Raw genomic sequence first — 22,223 nt, forward strand, 5'->3', positions numbered from 1 at the left:
ACATCTGACACTTTTAAGGAAGTTTGAGAATGACACAAAAACTCACGTCATTTTCAATTATTACAAGTTCAGGGATGGTATTTACCAGTAAAATCTCAACATTCAAATAATAGCTTGACCAAGCATTAGCAAGTGTTGCATACATCCATTTCTATGGCTAGAGTATATGGCACAGAAGAAACACAGACAGACAACTTCAGTATCTTTTTTTCTTTTTTTAATTAATAACTTCTTAGTTCAGGAAAAAAATAAACCACAAAAGAGAACTGGAAGAACTACTCTCCACCTTCTTTATAAAAGAACTTTTGTCGAAGAGAGAGACCATAAACCTTGTTCACCACTATGTCAAATCCTATCATAATCACCTCGGTTTTCACATCTATTCTACCACATTTCATGCTCAGCTTCCAAACGTCTCTTATAAAGGAGGTGGGGATGTGCTTTAGACAGGTTAAAAATATGCTGCACCTTTACAGTATTTAAACAATTACACCAAGCATAGTTCATACATTTATCACATTAACTATCACCTGGTAACCATACATTTAAAAAGGTCTAATGTAGAGTATGTAATACCCATGACAGATACTCTTACTTACTTAAGAGCATATAAAGATCAGGATTTATTCACCCTCCCCATCCACAAGTCAATTTCTGATCTCTTCCTGGTACAATATAAATGACAAAAAAATCCCTTCATTCCATTGCACTACCGCAACCCTATATGCATAGAAAGGCAGATTAATTATCTGTGACAGGGAAAAGGAAGAGGGGTTTATAAAAAGAACTTGAAGAACATCTACTGCACAGGTAGTTTAGATGTTAAGCACATGAATTCTGCTGTTTGAGTTTTTCCCCCCCCAGTTTTTTATTCTTATGGTCACACAATACACCCCTACACAAACATAACTTGAGTAAGTGCAAGTTACTCCTGACCAACAAAACAACTTCAGCATAAGAGGCTTGAACACCAGCACAGTGACAGGCTGTGCTGAAAGCCCATCTGGGGTGTGGGAGTGGTGAATGAGAATGTAAAGCACATTTCTGCATATAATGTGCAAAGGCTTGATCTCCACAACTGCACTCAATTTGCTACATGCACAGCCAGAGATGAAAATGAGATCAAAACCAGCTGGGAATGGTTGTCCTGAGAAGATACAATAACCATTAAAAAATCTAAACATAAAATACAAATACAGAAGCAACAGAACATTGTTAATAATACTAAAAGACAGAAACACACTGTTGTTGTTAAAAGAAGTTTCAAGTAATATTCCAGATCCAATTTCAATCCTACTCACAGGAGAAAATGCCCAGAGATTAGGAAGAGAAGTCCGCACCAAAGTGTATTTTTAATAGCATAAGGGCATGGTCAACAGACCTATCCTTGCGACAGCTATTTTCAAAAATAAAAATCTAAACAGAAAGACATCATTCTAATTAGCATGACATCATTCTAATTAGCATTCATAGTAAGATGTGCATTACTGGAAATAGTTGGTTAATTCACTGCAACCAGTAGACACGATGTGCTGCATCATTTGTGCTCCATTACATCACAAGATACTGTGTGTACACTTTTTAACACCCAAGTATAAATCCTGCTCATAAAATAAGGCATACTTAAAAACAACATGGTCTCTACAGAGGTAACTTGGTATGCTTTCTTCTCATTCTGCTTCACTCTTCTAGGTATGATGAAAACAAAATTGGTCCCAGTCGAGGTTTGTCAACATTAGCAACCAGATTATGATGGAACAGATTAGATCATATCAATCTATGGGGAAGGGGGAAAGTTGGGATTTCTTTACTTTTAATGACACTTGGGACGTCTCCCGAATGAGCTCTGCAGAAGGCATGAAAATAAAATCTACATTTACTATGTCTGTCAGTGACACCAGTGCTCCCCTTCATGATCTCTATCTCTATCCCTATCCAGAAATGCCTCCATATTGCTATAACTTGTCCAAACTCACTTATTTTCTGTAGGATTGTTCCTTCCAGTAAAGCTGCTATATTCTGTTTTAAATTATAGCTTTTTCTACATTTTCACCAGTGTATGCATGCTAGAGAACAGCTGCATTGCAGAGGTACATATTTAGCACATGGTATCAAAACAAAGAAGAAATACAAAAAAAATAACCACCAGTGTGTCCTACTGGCTGCTCTATGTCAAAAGCACTGTTTGGTCTTCTGATATAAAACACTAAAGAAGTAATAGTAGCAGAAGTCTGTTCTGCTTCAAGTATTACCCCAACTTTAAGCGTGATCTTCAAATTCTTGTGCAATTCTTTTTGTAATTTCACATGAATAAAACATCAACATGTCTAAACTAAGAAAGGAAACTGTACTACCTCCACTATAACACTGCACATGTGGTAGAAGCTTTAAGTTGAAACAGCTGTTTATTGGATGGATTTAAAAAAAATGAATATTAATGTGGTTTCTAGCCCAAATGCAGTGAGTAGCAACAAAATATCGGCCTACCACAAAATGCAGTTACAAATATACACTGACAATCTCCTTCTTAAATATTAATGGCTCTTGAAATACCCATCAGATACTTGAAATACCCATCAGATACCCACACAAAACTTTTCTATTTTAAGTCTAACAATTTTTCTTAGTTTCTTCACAAGTAGTGCAAATACACTCCTTATTCTTAGGTCATCCCAAGATATGGCTGGTTTTTGTGTGTGTGATTTGTGTTCTTCACTGAAGTGATACAGGGACACTGCAGTCATGAGCATGGAATGCAATGCTTGCTGGACTACCTTGGGGAAAAAAAAAAATCTACCTTATTCATGTACAGCTGGAAAATTCTACAAATTAAAAATTTCACATCAGGTTACCTGATGCAAAAGTTATTGATTCCCTGCTATGGGGGAACTGAGCAGATCCCCATAAACCTTAAACTGTACAAGCAGTGTAACAGGTTTTTGTCCCCTCTCTACAGACTACAAGTATTCAGTTCTTGAATCGTGTTTGCTCACAAATGTGATTGAATTTCCTGAAATAAAGAAAAACATAAGAGTATTAAAATGTAACAAAGTTCTCAGAAGTCAGGCAACAAAAGCAAGTCAGCATGTTTCACAGGGTATTTTAAATGTTACATAGTCTAAAGCAGGCCATTTACACACTAAAATGTCTGTTTTTCAGAACCTGTTTAGTTCATACTTTACTGCCATTTTACATGTAACAGGATTTTCAACATCTCTCCTGCCTAACCCTCATTAGTTTTATTATGCACACAGAAAACCTGTTATTAAAAAGCATTTCTCTGTACTTCTGCATACTTCAAACCCAGAAGGCAATTAAAACAGGAATCGGTGAATTAACTTTCTCCTGCAAGATATTAGTAACTTTTAGTAGACAGCATTACACAAGTCATTAAGAACTAGAATTAACCAGGCTGATGATACATTTCAACATAAACACATTCTCTCAGTGGCTTAGAATCTTCTGGAAAGAAGTTTTTCTCAGCCTGTATTATATAAGTTTTATGGGAATGGCAAACCTGTCATCATGGATTAAACAGGTAACATAATTTTATACCAAGCGCTTCTTCCCACTTCTCAAAAATGTTTCACTGTTCACTCCTTGTGCTTCTCTTACTTGGGCCATGTGGCCCCTGACACACAACTGAAACAGAAGTTGGGGTGTTGAGTGTGTCACTACATGTGGAGGAAATGGTGCAAAGGAGACCCTGAATGTCCCCTCAGCTGAATTAGATCAAAGATAAGAAAAACCTTGCTCACATAACCGAACTACTTAGCAGAACAATTTAGCTCAATTAACAAAATTTTTAAATTAACTGGATATAAAGAAGTGGTATAACAGGATTGTTTGCTTTTATGGATTTTAGGAACTAAGAGTAGCAGCCAGTAAAGTTCTAGGAAGCGCTAATGCTTGGGGAAAAAATAAAAGAAAAAAAAAAGAAAGGAGAAAGAAAAAAAAAGGAAAAAACCCCTGAGTCATTTTTATTCCAGACAAAATTATCCACGACAGGAACAAAGATGACTGGTGAGTACTTTGACATTGAATTAACGCTAACATTTCAAAACAAAATCTCCTCTGGGAACACAGACAGTCCTGTAATGTGAAGTTACAGATAGCAGTGGTACTTCTAATTACATCTGCAACTTAAATCCAAAATTATTTTTGAAAGCTATTTGGTAAAACCGTTGAATTTGTAAGAGACTGCAGATGAATATTTTACAAATCTGTCTTATGATCTGCTTGCCTGAGCTGCACAGACTGGTTATTTTCAACCCACATTACCTGAAATATTAAAGGAATTATGCTAAGCGTGTATGTACATTGCAACATTAGAAAGATACTGCAGAATCTACTATTCATTAAGGCAATTTCTCAGTAAGGGGTAATAGCTCCTCTGTCTAAAATTAAACTGAGAATTTAGAGAATTATTCATAAGGCAAGAAGGATTTTTCAACCCCCCCTGAAACCAGTTCGCACTTAGGGAGAAAATTTTTGTTTTCTTTTATGAGTCTTTAATATTTGTCTTACCACATGTGCATCTTTTTGTAAGAATGAAACTGCACTGGTCATCAGAGGCCTTGATTTTTTTTATTCAAGAAGCTTGATTTATTTTGGAAGGACATTTCTCATAAATGACCAGATATCAGGAATCCAAGGCCCCTGGATGTATTAAAACTCTTGACAAGTAGAGAGTTAATCTCTTCTCAGGCTTGATATTTAATTTTCAACGCATGCCAGATTTCCTGGGTCAGAGATATAAGACCTAGAAACTCCTCAGGAGCCTGCTGTTGTTACATGCTGGCTTATGTTACATGCTCCAAGCTGCTCTTGTTACTAATTATTCCCACCAATTGATCCCTTCAGTGTAAGTTGTACGCACTAAAAGAGTGTCTCCTTCCACCCCAGTGGAAGAACAGACTCAAGAAGTGTCAGCCATGGGCTACATCAACTTACAAGTGCTGGCAGTGCCCTTCTGACATGCACAAAGGGCTCATTTCAAAGTTGTGTCAAAAACAAAAATGACCAAAAAAAAAATCCTCAAAGCTCACCCAATTCTGCTTTATGCTGCAAGTTCTGGCACTTCAAACTTTGCTTTTTAGATTGTTGTTGATTTGGTTTTCTTTAAGGACACAAAGCAAAACCACCCTCTAAAGTGTACAACTTACATGGCATGATGTGCTTTGACCTGAGTTCGACAGTTGCGTCCCCAGTAGCAATCAGGACGTGACGTGACAGTCACTACAAGAAGAACAAATGAAATGCTGCATTTATTACAAAAGTCATTAAAGGTGACCCAGATTATTAAGCCACTGCTAATGGTGGTTACTCATCAGAAACAAGACATGATTGGCAAGAAACAACTGCATCACTATATTGTTTCACCTTTCTGGAAACAAAGCAAACACTCTGTGAAGGACAAAAATTAATTTTTAGTATTAAGTTAATGCAGACTTATGATGAAAGTATTTGGTTCTCAGTGCTGTCAGCTGAAGTTTTACCATTTAGTTTAATAGAGGTGGACTTGACTAGACATTCAGCATTTGTCTAGCTATATTTCCATACAAAAGAAAAATTATTAATTTGAGTAGAGTTTGTTGCTTCCCCCCACTTTCACATACTACAACTCAGCTGTCCAGCAGCTGAACTGAAAAGCAATGCTAAGGACAAACCAGGTACACTATTCTTGCTCATTATGCACAGCAGCACAAGCAGAGTGCTCAACAGCTTAAGACTGGGAAGCTGTTGCTAACAGCAAGAACTAAATTGACAGAAGTAATATTTAAAAGCAAACTGTTGGAACAGCTTCTGTTCCAAAGAAATTTAGGTCTGAAGGAGGCACAGTTGCTTGCATGCTATTTTATACTAAAATTTTAAATGCAAATATTTAGAATCCGTTTATGAAAGCATTCTTGTTCCTAGTTGGGAGCTGGTAAAATGTTAAATTGTTCAGAAGGTGCATCATTTTATGCATTTAAATGGGAAAATTAAATTACAGCAACTGGTTCCTGTTGACTATATTCTGATTTTACTGAATTCCTCTTTTCACTCTGCAGATATACTTATTCTACAGATGAGAAATGATACTGAAAGAAAAGGTTCCATTAGGGAGTCTGAAAATAACTATACAAAAGCTCAGCAGCTGACAAGTAAAGCAAGGAGCATCTGAGATATTAGCCCTGCAAGGAGATTTGCACTGGGCTATATGAAAGGGCCAAAAAACCCACAGATACAAAGATAAAACTGATGTTAACTCTTTAAGTGACTTCTCCTTCCTTACTGTGCAAAACAATTCCCACCTGGCAGTTCAGCAACAGGAATATTCTGCCTGTACTGGTAGGCAAGTTCTCGAAAGCTGCGAAGGCCACAACAGTAGCAAAGCACTGTGTTCCCAGTAATTCTGTAATCTGGGGAGAAAACCAGTTTGTAAAAATGTAAGGCTTAATAAATCAGATTAAACTAAAGAGTCAGGACTGCACTGGTTCTGTACACAGAACTCCAAACTACTTGGTAACATTGCTGAGTTACAGCCAGACAAGGAGTCACGCACATGCAAACTGAACACAACACATACCTGACAACATAAAAACTCCTCTTTGAAGAGCTAAGAGACTTTCATTTAACATATTTTTCCATGTCAGACCCCTGGATGCCAGGTAATCCTGAAAAGAGCAATTTAAGTGTTTAATCTAGAAAAATTTCCAACTTTAAAGAGTAAGCAAGCCACTTATTCTCAAATATTTCCAAATTTATCAGTAACTATGTTTTCAGAATGGGTTTATGCTGATTACAAGTAAAAATTAAATACCTGTAACTTAATTAGCATGATACATTCAGACCACCAATAAAACCTTCCACTAAGTATGTTTTTTTCAGATCTCCACTTGTGCCAAAAGTTTGCAAACAGATTCATTCCAGTCACACTCTCATTTACCTCAAATCAAGACTTCATCTGCTCTACCTAATTTAGGCAACCCTGTTATGGTATGGACAAAATATTTGCCATAAAAATTAGTGTGCAATTTAACATGTCTGGGACAAAATATTTAACAAGCATTGCTTTCCTGGCACATTTTTATTGAATTATTTTTCTCTTAAATAATATTTTGGATGATTGTTTGGAGATCATTTAATCAGCCTTTTAGAATCAGGTTCTGCAAGTGACACAATGCTGCCACTGTAACTATTAGGCAGCACATCACTTTCATTTCATCAGTGAGTACATCTTAAACTTTGTACATTTGTTATTATCACACACAATGGTTTTTAAACATACCTTGAGGATATCTGATTCGTAGTGGTTGTTATTCAGGACACCATCTAAACACTTCTCACCAAGATTTATTTCTAATCAGAAAAAGAAGAAGAGTAAAAGTTACCATGTCTCGCCCAAATCCCGTGGCCCTCACACATTTCCTGAAGGTTCCTCTGCTTCCTGAAATAACATGCACAGGCTCATGTGAGCACCCAGTACATGACTGCATTCAGTGTTTGCTAATGCATGTGATTTATAACTTCCAGTGGCAAAGACAAGATACTGAGATTTTACTATTTCAGCTTCAGTCCACAAACACTACCAAAGCTGCAGAAATTACCAGTAAAGCATATTCCATTAGCTCCAAACTGGAGCCAAGCCATTCCAACTGTTCTAATTTATTTTTTAAAAATGTCAAAAACCCTTAAGTTTCAGGTGGCTGCATGTTTAAGAGGGCAAGGTTCTTTTCTAATCCGTTACCATCAGATGTTCAGTGCTCTTGCACTGGTTTGTATGATTCTCTTACTAGACTGAAATACACCATTTTTTTTAATATTGGAAAGCATTGTGCTCAGCAAGTGTAGTTTCTAAGCCCAATATTGTATGAAGACACAAAGTTAAATCCTCCCAAAGTTACTACACATACCACTTCAATTTTTTGTGTTTGTGATGTGAGGACACAGCCCTTGTTTCTTTTTGCATGACTGTGCGACAAACTAATCTATGTCTCTTAAATTACTTAAAGTTCCAGACAGACATTATTGAAAAGAGGCTCATAAGTAACAGATTTCTGCACAATACCACAGAACGGTGCCAAGCAGCCAAAACATGCCATGCGAGTGCAGCCCCAGTACAAGTGACAGAAGGGTTGCAGACAAACTGTGCCTGTAAAACAACAAAGAAAATCCCTGTAAGGACTTGAACACAACAAAACTCAACAGTTACCATTCTCATAAATCAGTAACAACAGATCCCTAATAAACTTGGTTTAAAAAAGGTACAACTTTCTCATTTAAAATACATTCTTTAAAGGAATAATAAATTCCGTAAAGGAAGATTCTTTCGTGCTGTCACTACAAGAGTCTGAATAAAGAAGATCATATAAAAAGCAGTCTTTTAAGTAAATTTAAGTTTAATAATAAATAAGGAGAAAGTTAGCTCTGCAGAAAATAAAATAAAAAATGTACACACATTGCTGAGGAGCAACATGAGGATTCTGTTCACGCTCTGCTCTTCGGTCAGGCATTGGCTGAAAGCAGCAGGTGCATATTACATGACTTCCTTGAGCAGGACACACATATTCCTGAACAGCTGGATGAGTTAAAAAGGAAAAAAAAAAAAAAAGATAGATTGAACAATGTACACAATTGCAATTTGGATGAGGAATCTTAGCGAATACATAAAAATGTCAAAGTAACAAGCAAGCAACCTTTTTACCAAGACTCTATAAAACAGCAGAAAAACAGCATTCAGACTTCTAAACTGCACAGGTGTGTAAAATATTTCAGTATGTAGAACAGTTTAAGAACTATTAACCATCAGCAACCCATTCTGGAAAATCGCAGAAAAACTACAGCCAAACGTTGCATTTGCAAAGACACTGGTGTGGAGCTGCTCTCAGTCCTGTGAGAGGGAGCTTCCTTAGGTCTTAGTTCATTGTCCTAACACAGCTCATTGCTTAGCTCAGGGAAGTTGAAGATGATCTTTAAGGCTCCCTTCCGACCCAGGCCATTCTGACTGGGCCTCAAGTGTCTGAGTTGCAGTATTTTAGTGCCGCACTGCTGGGGCAATGTGACACTGACCTGCAGGGAAGTTGGCAGAGGTTGATGGAGCATCTCCCAGAGCCTGCATTCCTCCTGCCTCTGTCTCCTGGCCTGTGCCAGGCACAGCTGGAACAGAGTGTCTTCGGTACCCTGGGCACTGTCTGCATACTATATATGGTTGACTGAAAGAATAAAATAAAGTCATATGAAATTATACCAAACAAATGCAAATACATCACTATGCTAGACAAGGTTGGTCAAACTCTCAGAGTTTAAATTTAGGATTTCCTCATTCAGTAACGGATGGAAGTTTATGTAACTCAGTACCTTACAGCTCTGAAGACTGCAGTAGTTGTGACAGATAAAAACTTTGGTTTTTGTAGTATTCCTCAAAAAGTTTTAAACAAAAGGAAACTAAAAAAAAAGCAACAGGACTGAAAGAGAGAGGAGTAAAGCTGGAATAGTTATCTACATGAAGAATTCTTCTGTTCCCCTGTAGACATTTAACAAAATGTGTTTGCTGTTGAAAATAAAGAGGAGGTATTTTGGTACTTGGGAATTCCTAAGTCAAGCATCAGCTGTTTTGGTACCATACACCCAGTGAAAGCAGCATTCCAGACACACAAGAAAGCATCATCGCAATCATCGCAAATGCACTCATAGGATCATGGACTGCTTTACCTCCTAACAAGATCTTGGGCAGAAACCCGTCCTTTTTTGTTGCACAATTCACCATAGAACTGTTGGTCACAAACTGAATCTTACTGGACTTCTAGGAAGTTCTAATTTTTGCTGTCTGCTCAAGGTTCAAAAGGATGGCCAGCAAAACTGCCAAGTTAATTACTGTCAAGAATGAACTTACCTGAAAACAGATTCATTCTGGCAGTGATCATGGAAACACTATCAGCAATAACAGCATTTGTGCAACTATCTCAGTTTGTGTGTCTGTGCATTCAAACATAGGTACATCTAATTCAGCACACAACTTAGAAACAGACATACCTGATATCTGAAGATTCGCTATCTACATCTGACAATTCCAGTAAATCTTCAGAACTTCCCTCCTCATCTGAAAAAGATCTCCGCACCTTAGGCTGTAACATGTCTTGAGTAATTTTGTTTCTGGCATCCATGCTCCGAACATCATCTTCATTGCGACATTTATCTGGCGTGAGAACCAAATTCAAATTTCAAGATAAAGAAACAGCTCACATCCCTGATCTGCACTCTACTTTATTAACACAGTTACCATTATTGTGTTTTTATTTCCATAAGACTTGGTTTTGGGTAAGAGAGTTCTAGACCATCTTAGTTAAATTCCCCTCCCTGATAAGGAAGTCTAGTATCAGGCAACTTAAGTTTGGTTTTCAAGAGGCCATGGTCAAAGTTAGTTAAATCTACATTCAAGTATACTTTTCAGAAGTATCCTTCTCATGATTAAGAAACAAAATGAAGAATTCTTAGCATACTCACAGTATTAAATCATCTTCCACAGGTCATTATGTCATGTTAAAGGCACTCATTTTCTGACAAACCACGTTAGAGAAAACAGCAGGAAAATAAAACATACAGGTATTTTATAGACAACAGTGTGTGAGGACATCAGTTACGCAGATCATATGTGACAGCCATCAGATTCTGCCACAGACACTGTTCAACTTGCCTGGATGCTGAATCAGATAAGCTTCTACCAGGTTGTTCAATATGTGATTTTTACAAATACGTTCTACTGGACAACGACAAGTTGGACATAGCGAAGATCTTTCCATCCATCCTGAGTAGCAGGCAGCACAAAAAGTATGCATACAAGGCTGCAAGCTGGAAAACAAGCAAATGGAGTCAAAATACAAATCTTCCATTTTTTCAGATACAACCATAACACTCAAAAAACTATTTAGCATTGATTTGACTATATAGATGAGGTAGGGAAAGGAAAATCAAGAGAGCTTGTGAAAACACTGATTATCCTGACCTCCTCAAACAGTTGTCACTGAACATCTTGCATTATTACCACATGATTAAAGCTTTTGTCACTCTTACATACCTTACACAGTCATGCAGCAGTTCTTGGCAAATAATGCAAGTTAACGTCTCTTCCATCTTATCTGGTTTTACATTTGTTGTTTTTGCATCTTCAGAGCCAATTTTAATTATACATTCACTAGGAGCTGCTGGTGAAAGATTTGGACAAGTGTCTTCATCTACAAAGACAGAAAGAGAGAGTTTTCAAAGCTTTTTTTAACTTATTTTTATTTAAGTATTAAAAAAATCCCTGAAAGATATGCACTGATTCACTGTTCACTGGCAACAGTCCCAAAAGAGGTTCTTGCTTTACACACTACAGCTTCTGCTACTGAAGACATTATTTTCATGGGACCAGAAATCAAGGGAGACACATGAAACAAGCTGAAGGATTGATGACAGCAGTTGTAATTCAATTTGGAGGGGAGAGGGTGAGGGTTAAGTTGCAGAATACTGTAGTATACTAGCCTCTTCTTAGTTTCTTCTTAGCAGGTTCCAAACCTTCTTCCTCCCCCGTTCTTTGAGAATCTGATTCTGCATTTTCTTCGTCATTGATTTCGGGAGCGATTGCAGAAGCTTCAGCATTCATCTCCAGCTTTTCGTGCTTGTCGTGCAGTGCTCTTACACACATGGATTCTAAGATGGGGAAAGCAGGCACAGGAGTGACAACTGAGGACTGTGATCCTATAAAACAAAAACAGAAACATGAACATGGCTGTACACAGCTATGGGACATGTGAAAACAAAAGGTACTCAAACCCTGACGAGGCACATGCATCAATCCAAACATCTGAATAGGAAAAAGTGGAGCAGAAAAGCAATGTCTGCATAACTTCCTAAACACACTCTGAACCAATCTGACTAATTGGAAGACCTGGGGGTAAACAACCTACTAGTTGTGTAACCCTACTTAAAACCCCCATTCCTCTTTCAATTGCAGAGTATTTATTCGTAAGACTATTATCCAAACCAGGTCTTCCTGTCAAAGACGCCAGGCAGGAGTTATGCAATAGTGATCATACATAAGAGGTTGGGATCACAGCAAAGGGAAAGCTTTGTTTCCATAGGAGCCAATGAAGTCCCAAAGACCTGCTGACAAATGCATAAAGGAATTCTCACAATTCTTTCACTCATCCATCAGGATTTACCCTGCCTGCTCATAGAGAGGAAGTTAAAATACACATATCCACCTAGTAATTTCACTAGAACTTTACAAAGCAAATTCTAAAGACCAAGACAGAGGTAAGAGATCAATCTGTTTAAATTCAAAACTGGAGCAACAGTTGGTGAGTTGGACTCAGTGATCCTGAGGGGTCCTTTCCAATTCAGCATATTCTATGATTGTGTGATCAAACTTTAAATACTTGACACAAGTCTCACCAGATGTAGATGGATTATCCTGCTGAACAGATGCAGACTCAACCGGAGAGGTAGAAGAAGCATTAAAGAGGTTAGATGTAGAAGTAGATGGCTGTGGTTCCTCATAGCAAGACTGAGTAGCTGACAGTGATGAGGTAATTTGGGTCTCATCATTACTTCTTCCTGTACTTGAGGTATCTTTGGTCACATGGCATTGGTTTTCTACATTAACTTCTACAGTTGGAAGGGGGGAAAGGAAAGAAAAATATCTGTGTGACAGTCACCATATCATGGCTTCAAAATTCCAAGGAATCAAACTCTCTCAAGAGGGTTACATTAGTCATTGGAGCTTAGCTCCTCTTCATGGATCTTGAATTACTTCCTTACCTACTGGTTCTTGAGTTGCATCATGTTTTGTGTTTAAGGATTCATAAAGATAAGCAACATCTGAAAGAGATTTAAAAATATTCATCATACTCTTTAAACAAAAATTCACTAAACTTAATCCCACATAAATAACTTCAATTCACAAGTGGCTGCATCCCCAAAGTGTCTGACAATGGAAGAGGCAAATGAGGGGTCACCTCAACAGTACCACGTTAATACTCCTACTTAGGAGGCAATTAGGAGCAGCACAGCAAGATCTTTTCTTCTCAGGAAACCAGGCAGAGCAGCTTTTGTGTGACGTTTAACTTGTGCCAGCCATGGAACCAGAGGCTTAATCATTTCTTAAACCTAAAATCTGTTCTGTCAGAACAGACTGTATTTTTACTGATATTTGAATCAAAGTTCTTCAAAGAAGCTTATTATTTCTGAGCTCACTTCTCAACCTCTTCAATCAATATTATTTCATTTCTTTGGGAGATACATGAACTCTCAAAAATACCAATTAGGACATGCCATAAATTTCAGCCAGAAACTAATTTAGACTCTATTAATAAAACCAACGGATAATATCCTTTTCTTTTCCATCTTACTTCAACTTAATATTGTTCCAAAAATTCCTCTAGCTTGCTACCTTTTTGTCACCTCCAACCACCTACAAGCAAATAAGACTGTCTTAGTTTGTAGCAATCATTTTTCTGATCAGAATTTAAAATAGTCTCCTTCAGTAGGACTTAGAATGGACAAACAGGCAAACCAAATATAAATTCTTCTCTGTGTTTGAAGATGGAAAAGCTGAAAAAGCAAAAATTGAGGCTTGGTAATTTAACTGCTTATTAACCCAAACAGAAATTAGTGATTCAGTTCATTACCTGGAAAATTCACCCAACTGATTCATCTAAGTAGAATCTAGTGCAATAGTACCAACTTAGAAAGGATTTGTGAGATAAACTATACAAGCAGAAAAATATAGCTTATCATTGCTTCATGTAACATTTACATCAGACAGCATAAATCTGTCTGTAGATAAATTAATGGCAATTTCATAAAGGAAGTATTTCAACAGTGAGTTTGTATCCAGAATTTTTTAAATTAACAGTTCATATTGTAAATACAGCATTGTTCCAGGTTTACTGATTCTACTTTCATTGTAGGGCTTTCCCCATCTCCCCCTCATTTCACCTCTTCCCTCTTTAAAACAAAAGACCCCAGCATACACACACAAAAACCCCCCCCACACAAAACAAAAAGCTCTTGCAGCCTTTCCTACTGGTGCCAAAAACTGCTTCACTGGGATATATAAAGTATCACTAACTACCCCAGCAATTTGATTTCTAAAAGAAGCACTGGACATGTGATTAGAACCTCATTACTTACCATTCCATGCATTAGTTCTACCAAAATTACTTCCAGGCACATTTCAATTTCAGACAGTTGCTCAGATTTGTCTCTGTAAAAACTGGCACATCCATGACCTCTTCTCTAGAGACTTGTTTTAAACATATTTCTCTTTAAAAAAGAACTACTCAATTTTATTATACTTGTATTTCTTTTCCCTCATGACTCAAAAGAAAATGACTAAGAATGCCATTTAAAAAATATTATTCACTTACTGTTCTCTGGCTCATTTTTTCTGTAAACAACATAGATCACATCCCCAGTCTGTAATGGGTATGTCTGCTTCTTAACCACTTTCAGTTTATTAATTACTGTTCCATTAGTACTGCAAAGAGAAAGAAAAGATAACTTTGCATAAATGTTTTCATAATTACATGGGAGAAGGAAGGGAAAACACATGATACATTTAAAGAAGAAAAACTATTAGCTGCCCCCCAAAAATGTAAGTGGACTAAAAAAATTAAAAAAAAAAAAAGGAAGTCTAGAAACAAAAAATTTCTCCCAAAGACAGAAGTGCAGAGCCACTGGAACTTCAAAGCTCATTTGCAGTTACTGGTAAAGAGATGGCAGTTGACAGACAAAAGATCCCTGATATTTGGCCAACGTCTCCAAATAATTAGATGATTGTTTCTGTACAATAGTCTCCACCCTTTAAGTATAAAGCCCAAAAGGACAACACGAGTTCTATTCAAAAAGTTCCAGGCTGTGTCTTCCAATTAACACTGGGAATCTCATAAGACATTCTCTGACAAAGGAACTTCTCCTGTACAGTCAGGGATGCCATGCAGCATTAATTTTTTTTCCCCCCTCCTCCTTCAAAAAGGAAAAAACCTAAAATTGTGAGGTTACTTGGACTGTTTGTGACTTGAAAGTGAGAAGTTAACGAGGTGGAAAAAAGTTATACATAATGAAAGATGAGTTGGAATGAATTGTTTTGATATTGATAAAAAATTCAAGACCTGCAGAAGAAATTAAACTAGGGAAAAGGAAAATGCAGAGCACTGCTGATTAATTTCTTTATCCCCTTAACTATGGGTGATGTTGTATACACAAGCCATTAATGTTTTATAACCAAGTCAAGTTATTCAAGTACTGAATAATTCCAGCTCACTTGCAGTAAGCCTCCTTCAGGGCTGCAGCCCTTTCTGCAGAATTTCAGACTTCTGCCACTCAAAATCTCAGCAACTGGTACCAAATATGAACGAACAGAAAATGCCTGCTTTTCCCTCTCTGCAGAGCAGCCGCAAGGAAGACCAGCAAAGCTGTGCTGCCACCTCCTGGAGGCACTGCCCGTGCCCAGGGCACCACGGACTGTCCCTCACTGCAGGGGAGTTATTTGGAAATCAGCACCTTCCCCCTCCTCTTTTCTAACACAAAAGTATGAATTCAAAGTTCAAAAGGAAAAACAAGCCCTTTGGAAGCACTACAGCAAGTCTTGATCAAGCTATTAGTTCTTGGTCTTGCTGCTGCAGCTGCTTCCACCATCTACGTGGTTGAATTAGCCAATCCAACATAAATAATGGGATACCAAAAAAATAGAAATGCTACTTTAAACATCAAGAAATGAACAAAATCTTTGGGTCACATTGACGAAACTTCAAGCTTCTACAAGCAAGAAAACTACTTATAGCTTGTCTTTTTTCCCTCAGGCATACTGATGTTGACTAGGCTGAAAGACATAAGCACTAAAGAACCAGCAGAACAGAGAAACCACTAAATGAATGCCAAAGTTTAGCAGTTAGGAGGAAAACAGAATTTTAGTCAGTCTGTTAGAAACAACACTGATTTTTAACTTCGTAGTGTCGGTAGCGATAACCTGTTAAAAAAGATTACGTTGAAGCAAAAATTGTATCTCCCTCAATTGCCAAATAAATAGTAAAGTTTACACCAACCCCTGAAACCTGTCAGAGGGCCTTCAACAAAACTAGGAAACAACAAATTTGACCTCCTCAGTTTTCCAGAAGGCACAACACAGCATGCATCTCCCATCTGCCCCAAGTGTTCTAGACCTTCTTTTGTAATAAATCAGCTAAATTCAAGTAACAAGACTTGTCTTTTACTGAGTTTTAGCTTCTACAGGCAATTCCTAACCCAGACACTTCACTAAACATAGGGAGAAAAAATGTCACAATAAGGTATTTATGAAGTAGCTCTGTCATGACTGCCAAGTTCCAAGATTATTCTGGGGGACAATAACTCAAGGTATTTTTGGGGGGGGAAAAAAAAAAGGAAAAAAACCCCAAACATCACACATCTAGTAACCACTCAGGCTTGGTCTCACAAAGCAAGCTCCAGAAAGAACTATGCAAGACCCTGCTCACCAAATTGACTACAGACAGCCAAATCTTTTCAATTTTGTAGCTACACAGACTTCAATGAGAGCTGACTAATGAATTACTTGGCACACATGGACCCAGATGAAGTGGGAATAAATGGATATCACTTAGCACAGAAAATCATAAGCTTTTCTTCAATGCATTAGTAAACTAAAGCAGTTGTAGTTATCTCTCAGCCAATAACCAAAGGGAAAAGATTATTCAGCTATCCCAAATAATTGTATTGGTCTTTCATTTCCAATTTCAGGCTTTAGCATGAGGCTTTTAACAGATATGGTGACATTCCAGATTAATATTGTGGGTATTTTTTAACCAGACACACATGATAAATTATGACATTTGTACATTCCTCTGATGTTTCAAATTAAAGTCCCCATAAAGTAAGCAGAAAGTACAATGAGAATCCCAAACATGAAGGCCATTCATTAGGATTTGATATTGAATTGATGCCAACTGGCTGTACCATTTTTCAAGGGGAGAAGAAAAACAGCACTATCAGATATAATTTGTCTGTATTGTGAAACTATGTCACAAAAGGTTCCAATGTCACTCTTTTAAACAGTAAAAGAAAAAAATCAGGCCTTGATTCAATTCCAATGTGGTTGATGACTCCACAGTTTCACTAATGAACCATAAATTCTGTTTACTTCCCAATCCCATCTGCTGTGCAGAATTGACGTGAACAGCTTCACTCAGAACAGGGTTACTTTTGAAGTAGGTGAATGATCTATGTGTTTTAAGAAACTTTCATATCCTTCCAAGAAAAATGTCAGTCTAATAATTTTTTAATAATTATTTGCATCCATCCAGGAAAAGAATGTAGTTTATGTTAAAGCGTCTGGGTTAATAGTTATCTGCTATTTAAGTGCACATAAGCCTGAACACCCTGCAAAGTGAAATGAGTTTTGAATTCTATTAAGGTACAGAATCCTTTCTGTACTGTAATTCTCCACTCTTTCAATGTTCATAGACATAGTTTTGACTGGAGGGTGAGGAGAATTTAGTAGCAGAAGGGACACCAACACCAGCTGCAGATCAACCTCCGATTTACTCAAAGAAAGGGAATATCTGCTTGCCTGTCATATGAGTATCAGCCCTGTGTAAATCGTTTCCTGATCTGAAACATCACTTACTACTTAGAATCTTAAAAGGAAAAAAATCCTAGAAAATAACAAGAAATTACATTAGTTATCTTTAAAATTTCTTTTTCAAAATGGAGAATTTTACAATTGCTTTTACTGGGAGAAATCCCACTGCTGCCTCCACTGTGTTAGGTCAGCTTGTACAGTTTGTTTTCTTTCAAGCAGTATAAAGCAACTAGTGCATGCTTTGGAAAATAAAGCAGAAACATATCCCAAAAAAGGGTGAGTCTGAGTATTTTATTGTACTATTTGCTAACTCTTTGCTTTTGTTACTTCCAAACTTTTATTTACTCAGTAATTTTGAATGCTCTACGCATTTTCTTCCACCTGCAAGGTTTGGGTAATTCTTTCCAAAGAAGATTCAAGAACTCATTATGCTATCAGAAGATAAAACCCAGTGTTGGCTGCCTACATATATTTGATGATATTCTTTGGATCAGCTACAAAAGAGAAACAAAGTCCACTTAGTTTGACTGTCCCACACTCAGTGCCTCCTTCAATGCATTCCTCTTCACCAGAAAAATCTGAGCTTGACCACAGCAATGTTTCCAAACTATTTTCCACTTCAGAGAAGAAAAAGCTGACATTGCAGTATTTTTCTGAGACTCTGGGCATCTGTACTGCCAACTCAAACATTCAAGAATCATCTCCTTTCAGCCTGATTTTTTGGGACTCATCTGCTATTTGGCACAAACATTGGAAGACCCAGAAGAACCAGAAGAGTCTTCCACAAGCAGTCATATCAAACCTGTTTGGTTTCTTTATTCAGCAATTGGCAGCCACACTTCAACTCACAGGAGGGAGAGCACTCCAGGGCTTTGCTCTTTGTTGATACACAGAAGTGTAACAGGCACAAGCAGCTTCCTGGTAACACTCCACGGGTGCAGCCTTTCTGCTAGACTACCTTGTAACAAGCCTCACCTTTTCATAAATATACCATACACAAAATAAACTTTAATTTGGCTTTGCTAGTTTGCTGCTGGCTGCACCTTCTGCCTCAGGGGGTGGGTAAGGGGAAAAAAAATAAAAGAGGCAGGAATGTTTCTGCATCATGCACAATTTATTCAGCTTGTTCTGTCATAACATTGGTCTAAACCAATTCTGCCACGGACAGCTTCTCAAGCTTAGATTTACAGCTACACTCAGGCTGCCATGATAGGCAAACATGGCTTGGTTTGTTGTTGGGAACATCCTGAAATTCAGGATTATATTGGAGAATGACAACTGTAAACCTTGCCTAGATATCCCAACTAAGCCTGGTATTTTCCCCAAAATTTAGCATTCCATCCCACAGCTTCTGGGAGTAAAAACCCTCCAGGAATCTATCCTGGACCTATCTCTAGTTACAACCTTGAAGAGGAGAAAGAATACACCCTTATCAGGTTTGCAGACGACAACAAAGCAGGGGTAGAGCTGCCATCAGAGGCACTTTGGCAGGCCAGAGGAATGTGCCCATGATGTACATAGATAAAGAGGAAAGTTTCACATTTGAGGTTTTGAAGGATATCATGTTAAATCCCTGTTCCAACAGTCCAGAAGGCAATTAAATATGTTATTGTGGCAGCTCAGGGCTAGTATCAAATACCTGCTGAACTTTTGACAAAAGTCCCTCCAAGAATATTCTGAGAAACCAACCTTGTATCTTCCAATGACACTTGACCAGATTCTTCATCCACTGTGATTTTACAGTGATCTCCAGACACCAACTTGTTGCCAGGGAAAGATAAGTCACAGCCTTAAAAAGAAAGCAGATTTCCCAGTGTGCTTAAAAATACACATTACACAGTCAGATCAGCATTCTACATGGCTATAAATGCAACACAAACTGACTCATGTACATCTGCAATAGTTCAAAACTTCTACTGTCACACAGGCAGCAACACAGTCTAGTGTGAGATACACAAGTGGTGAGATACCCCATGTGCTGATATGAAACTTCAGCCATTTGAAAGGGTTTCAGTTCCCTTTTTCCCCCCAATCCTAGCCCTCAAAGATGGAAATCAAATCACAACTACTCTGTTCTAGAGTGGTACAGAAATAAATCCACATGTATCTGAAGTGCTCAGTTTAACTCCTAAAGGCACACATCTCACAGCACCCAGCTCTTCTTTCACATCATTGTGATGTTGTTTCATTGGATTTAACTTCTGTTTTATTCTGGTGTATTGGGGAAAAGTAGTAGGAACCAATAACTGATTTAAAAAAAAAAAGTATCACTGCTCTATCTTACAGTCTTTTGTTTGTTTTTAAATAGGAAAGTTTTCCTCATCTCTGTTGACAGCATTATTGTGTTAATAAAGCTGAAGAGAATTACAAATCCAGGACCAAGATTTAGGGATACACAGGAGAAGTGTCATGGCAATGTGGATGTGATAGAAACCTTCTTACCTACGTCTCAAGGGCTCTGACAAAATCTACTCTTTTTACTTCACTTTAACATTGAATATTCAAAGCAACACTCAAGGCTCCCCACTGATCTCTCACAAACGACTCAAAATAGTTGCTTACACCAAAGTTATAATTAACAACCAAGATTCCCTTCCACCCGTTCACACTGTGGGTGCACTGATCTCCGCCTGCCCAACAACAGATCCAGAAGGAAAGCAGTAGCCACTACCTCAAACAAGCAAATCTAATGCTCCTGGAGACTCATAAGTATCGCTTATAAAGTCACAATTTGGTATTCCAGTAACCCTCCATTTTATTAATCCACTAGCAAACAGCTATGAAAGCAACTAAACACAAAAGAATTCATCTTTTTTTTCTGCCAGACAACCCTCAAACAGACATCAGCTTGAAGAATTTACCCACAGCTTAATGATTAGCAATCTCAATAGATACCACCTACTGTAAATTTGCAAAACATTTTTCCTACAAGACACTGCCCTTCTCACAGAGCTATAGCATCTGGTGTTTGGTTACAACTATTTACAGGATGTGACTGATCAGCCAAATAGCTTGAACTGATGAACAGGAAAAAGAAAATTAGTAGTGTCAAGGCACAGTAAAAGAAAGTTAAAACACTTCGATTCTTGTTTCAAACACGCTAAGCATGAAATCCTTTAACATAAAGGCAAGTAGTACAAGCCCTAGCCTCTGGGAATAAAGCTTTCAAATCGACTCTCAGAGAAACTTTCAGTACTTGTTGGCAGTCTTTACATGGCCAGAAGAATTAAGGGCTTTTATGTGGGTGTTTTCTTTTCTGTGAAGCCGAAGCATTTTGCATTGCAGTTCCAACTTATTTTAACCACAGAAACAAAATGAGAACGTAAACAGGACCAAAGCACAGAAACTTCTGAATCAACAATCGGCTTTCCTTATCTATACAAACGGCCACAGACTACCTAAAAGGCATACTGACTTTGAAATGTGCCCGCGTCACAAGTTACGGAAAACAAAAAAGTCAATATAAAACCACTTATTCACAGAGCTAAGAGGTAAATTAGGAATACGGGATGGCCTGGCAAGCACCTCCAACAGCTGAAAGCACCAAACCCAACTAGTTTCAGTCCACCTTCCAATGCTGTAGAGGGCAGGAGGGGGGGATGGCTGCTGTCCCCCAAACACCGCCCCAGGCCAGCGCAGCGCGTCCCTGTCCCACCTTTCTTCCGCCCAATGGTCCATTCTCTTTTCAGCAGCAGGACGTGCGGCTCTGCCTCATCAGCACCCAGCCGGATCAGCTTCCCCCAGGGCTGCGGCTGCTGCTGGCTCTGCTCGCCTCCTTCCGACTGCTCCATTTGGATTCACATCTGACAAAAACAAAGCGAACCCAAACCCCATCATCACACGGCACCCGGGGGGCACAGCGTTCCCCGGCACCCCCGGGGGCCGGGCCCTGCGCGCCGCTGCCCCGCAGCCCCCTCGCGCCCCCGGGGGCTGCCCCGGCCCCGCCGCTCCCTTTTGTGCGGCGCTGCAAAACCCTCCCTCCCCCTCGGCCCCCAGCCGCCAGCCCACTCCCTTCCCTGCGCCCCCACCCCGCAGGGCCGCTCCCCGCCCGAGGGGGACCGAGCTGGCGGAGCGAGCCGGGGCGGCCTCCGTCCGTCCGCTGCCTGCCCAGGAGCGGAGCGGGGGCGGCCGGCGAGGCCCAGGGGCGCGGCGCCCCCGCTGCGCGGCCCGTCCCGGCCCCCCTCACCCCAGCGCGGCGGCCCGGGCGGCTCCTGTCAACAGACATTGCCCCATCAGCTGATGCCAGCGGGGCGGGGCCCGCACGCCCATTGGCCGGCGCGCCGCGGAGGGGCGGGCCTTCCGCCGCTCACCACCGAGCCGCGCCGCGCCGGCCGGAGCGCCGCAGCTTCCGGTGAGGCTGCGCCGCGCGCCGCCCGTAGGGAAAAGCGGGGCTGCGGAGGGGCTGAGGCGGCGGCGACGTCCGGGCGGCCATGTTGGCTGTGGGCGGCCATGTTGGCTGTGGGCGGCCATGTTGGCTGTGGGCGGCCATGTTGGCTGTGGGCGGGCCCGCCGCCGGGACAGGGCACGCGCCGCCATCTTTGTGGCGGGCAGGGCGATCTCACCGCGAGCCGTGTGCGCCCGCAGCCGGCTGAGGTCGTTTCAGCGGTCGCATCCGCTGAAA

At 39.5% G+C, this 22,223-nt stretch overlaps 1 protein-coding gene across 3 annotated transcripts; it reads right to left on the reverse strand.

The window, feature by feature from the left end:
- Positions 1-855: 855 nt before the first annotated feature.
- Positions 856-21,879, reverse strand: CHFR (checkpoint with forkhead and ring finger domains). 3 transcript variants are annotated; one of them, XM_048322453.1, is made up of 18 exons: positions 21,789-21,879; positions 21,258-21,405; positions 19,292-19,391; positions 14,394-14,503; positions 12,784-12,843; positions 12,418-12,630; positions 11,506-11,673; positions 11,060-11,216; positions 10,679-10,833; positions 10,018-10,180; positions 9,055-9,197; positions 8,444-8,563; positions 8,054-8,137; positions 7,274-7,344; positions 6,572-6,659; positions 6,297-6,404; positions 5,166-5,238; positions 856-3,010 (listed from the first exon to the last, which is right to left on the reverse strand). In XM_048322453.1, the coding sequence occupies exons 2-18, from the start codon at positions 21,391-21,393 to the stop codon at positions 2,968-2,970; spliced, it is 1,992 nt and encodes a 663-aa protein (XP_048178410.1). In that variant the 5' UTR covers positions 21,394-21,405; positions 21,789-21,879; the 3' UTR covers positions 856-2,967. The 3 variants fall into 3 exon arrangements, with proteins under 3 accessions (XP_048178410.1, XP_048178408.1, XP_048178409.1); XM_048322451.1 differs by having other exon boundaries at positions 11,506-11,721; XM_048322452.1 differs by lacking the exon at positions 21,789-21,879 and adding an exon at positions 21,631-21,735 and having other exon boundaries at positions 11,506-11,721.
- Between the last annotated feature and the right edge of the window lie 344 nt (positions 21,880-22,223).

This window comes from Corvus hawaiiensis, chromosome 18, assembly GCF_020740725.1.
Source record: "Corvus hawaiiensis isolate bCorHaw1 chromosome 18, bCorHaw1.pri.cur, whole genome shotgun sequence".
Classification (NCBI taxonomy): domain Eukaryota; kingdom Metazoa; phylum Chordata; class Aves; order Passeriformes; family Corvidae; genus Corvus; species Corvus hawaiiensis.

Coding starts and splice junctions, on each gene's coding strand:
- CHFR (XM_048322451.1), bottom strand. CDS start 21,393: ATGGAGCAGTCGGAAGGAGGCGAGCAGAGCCAGCAGCAGCCGCAGCCC. Junction 19,392..21,257: donor GACCATTGGGCGGAAGAAAG/GTGGGACAGGGA, acceptor TTTCTTTTTAAG/GCTGTGACTTATCTTTCCCT. Junction 6,405..6,571: donor AGGAGTTTTTATGTTGTCAG/GTATGTGTTGTG, acceptor TTTTCTCCCCAG/ATTACAGAATTACTGGGAAC.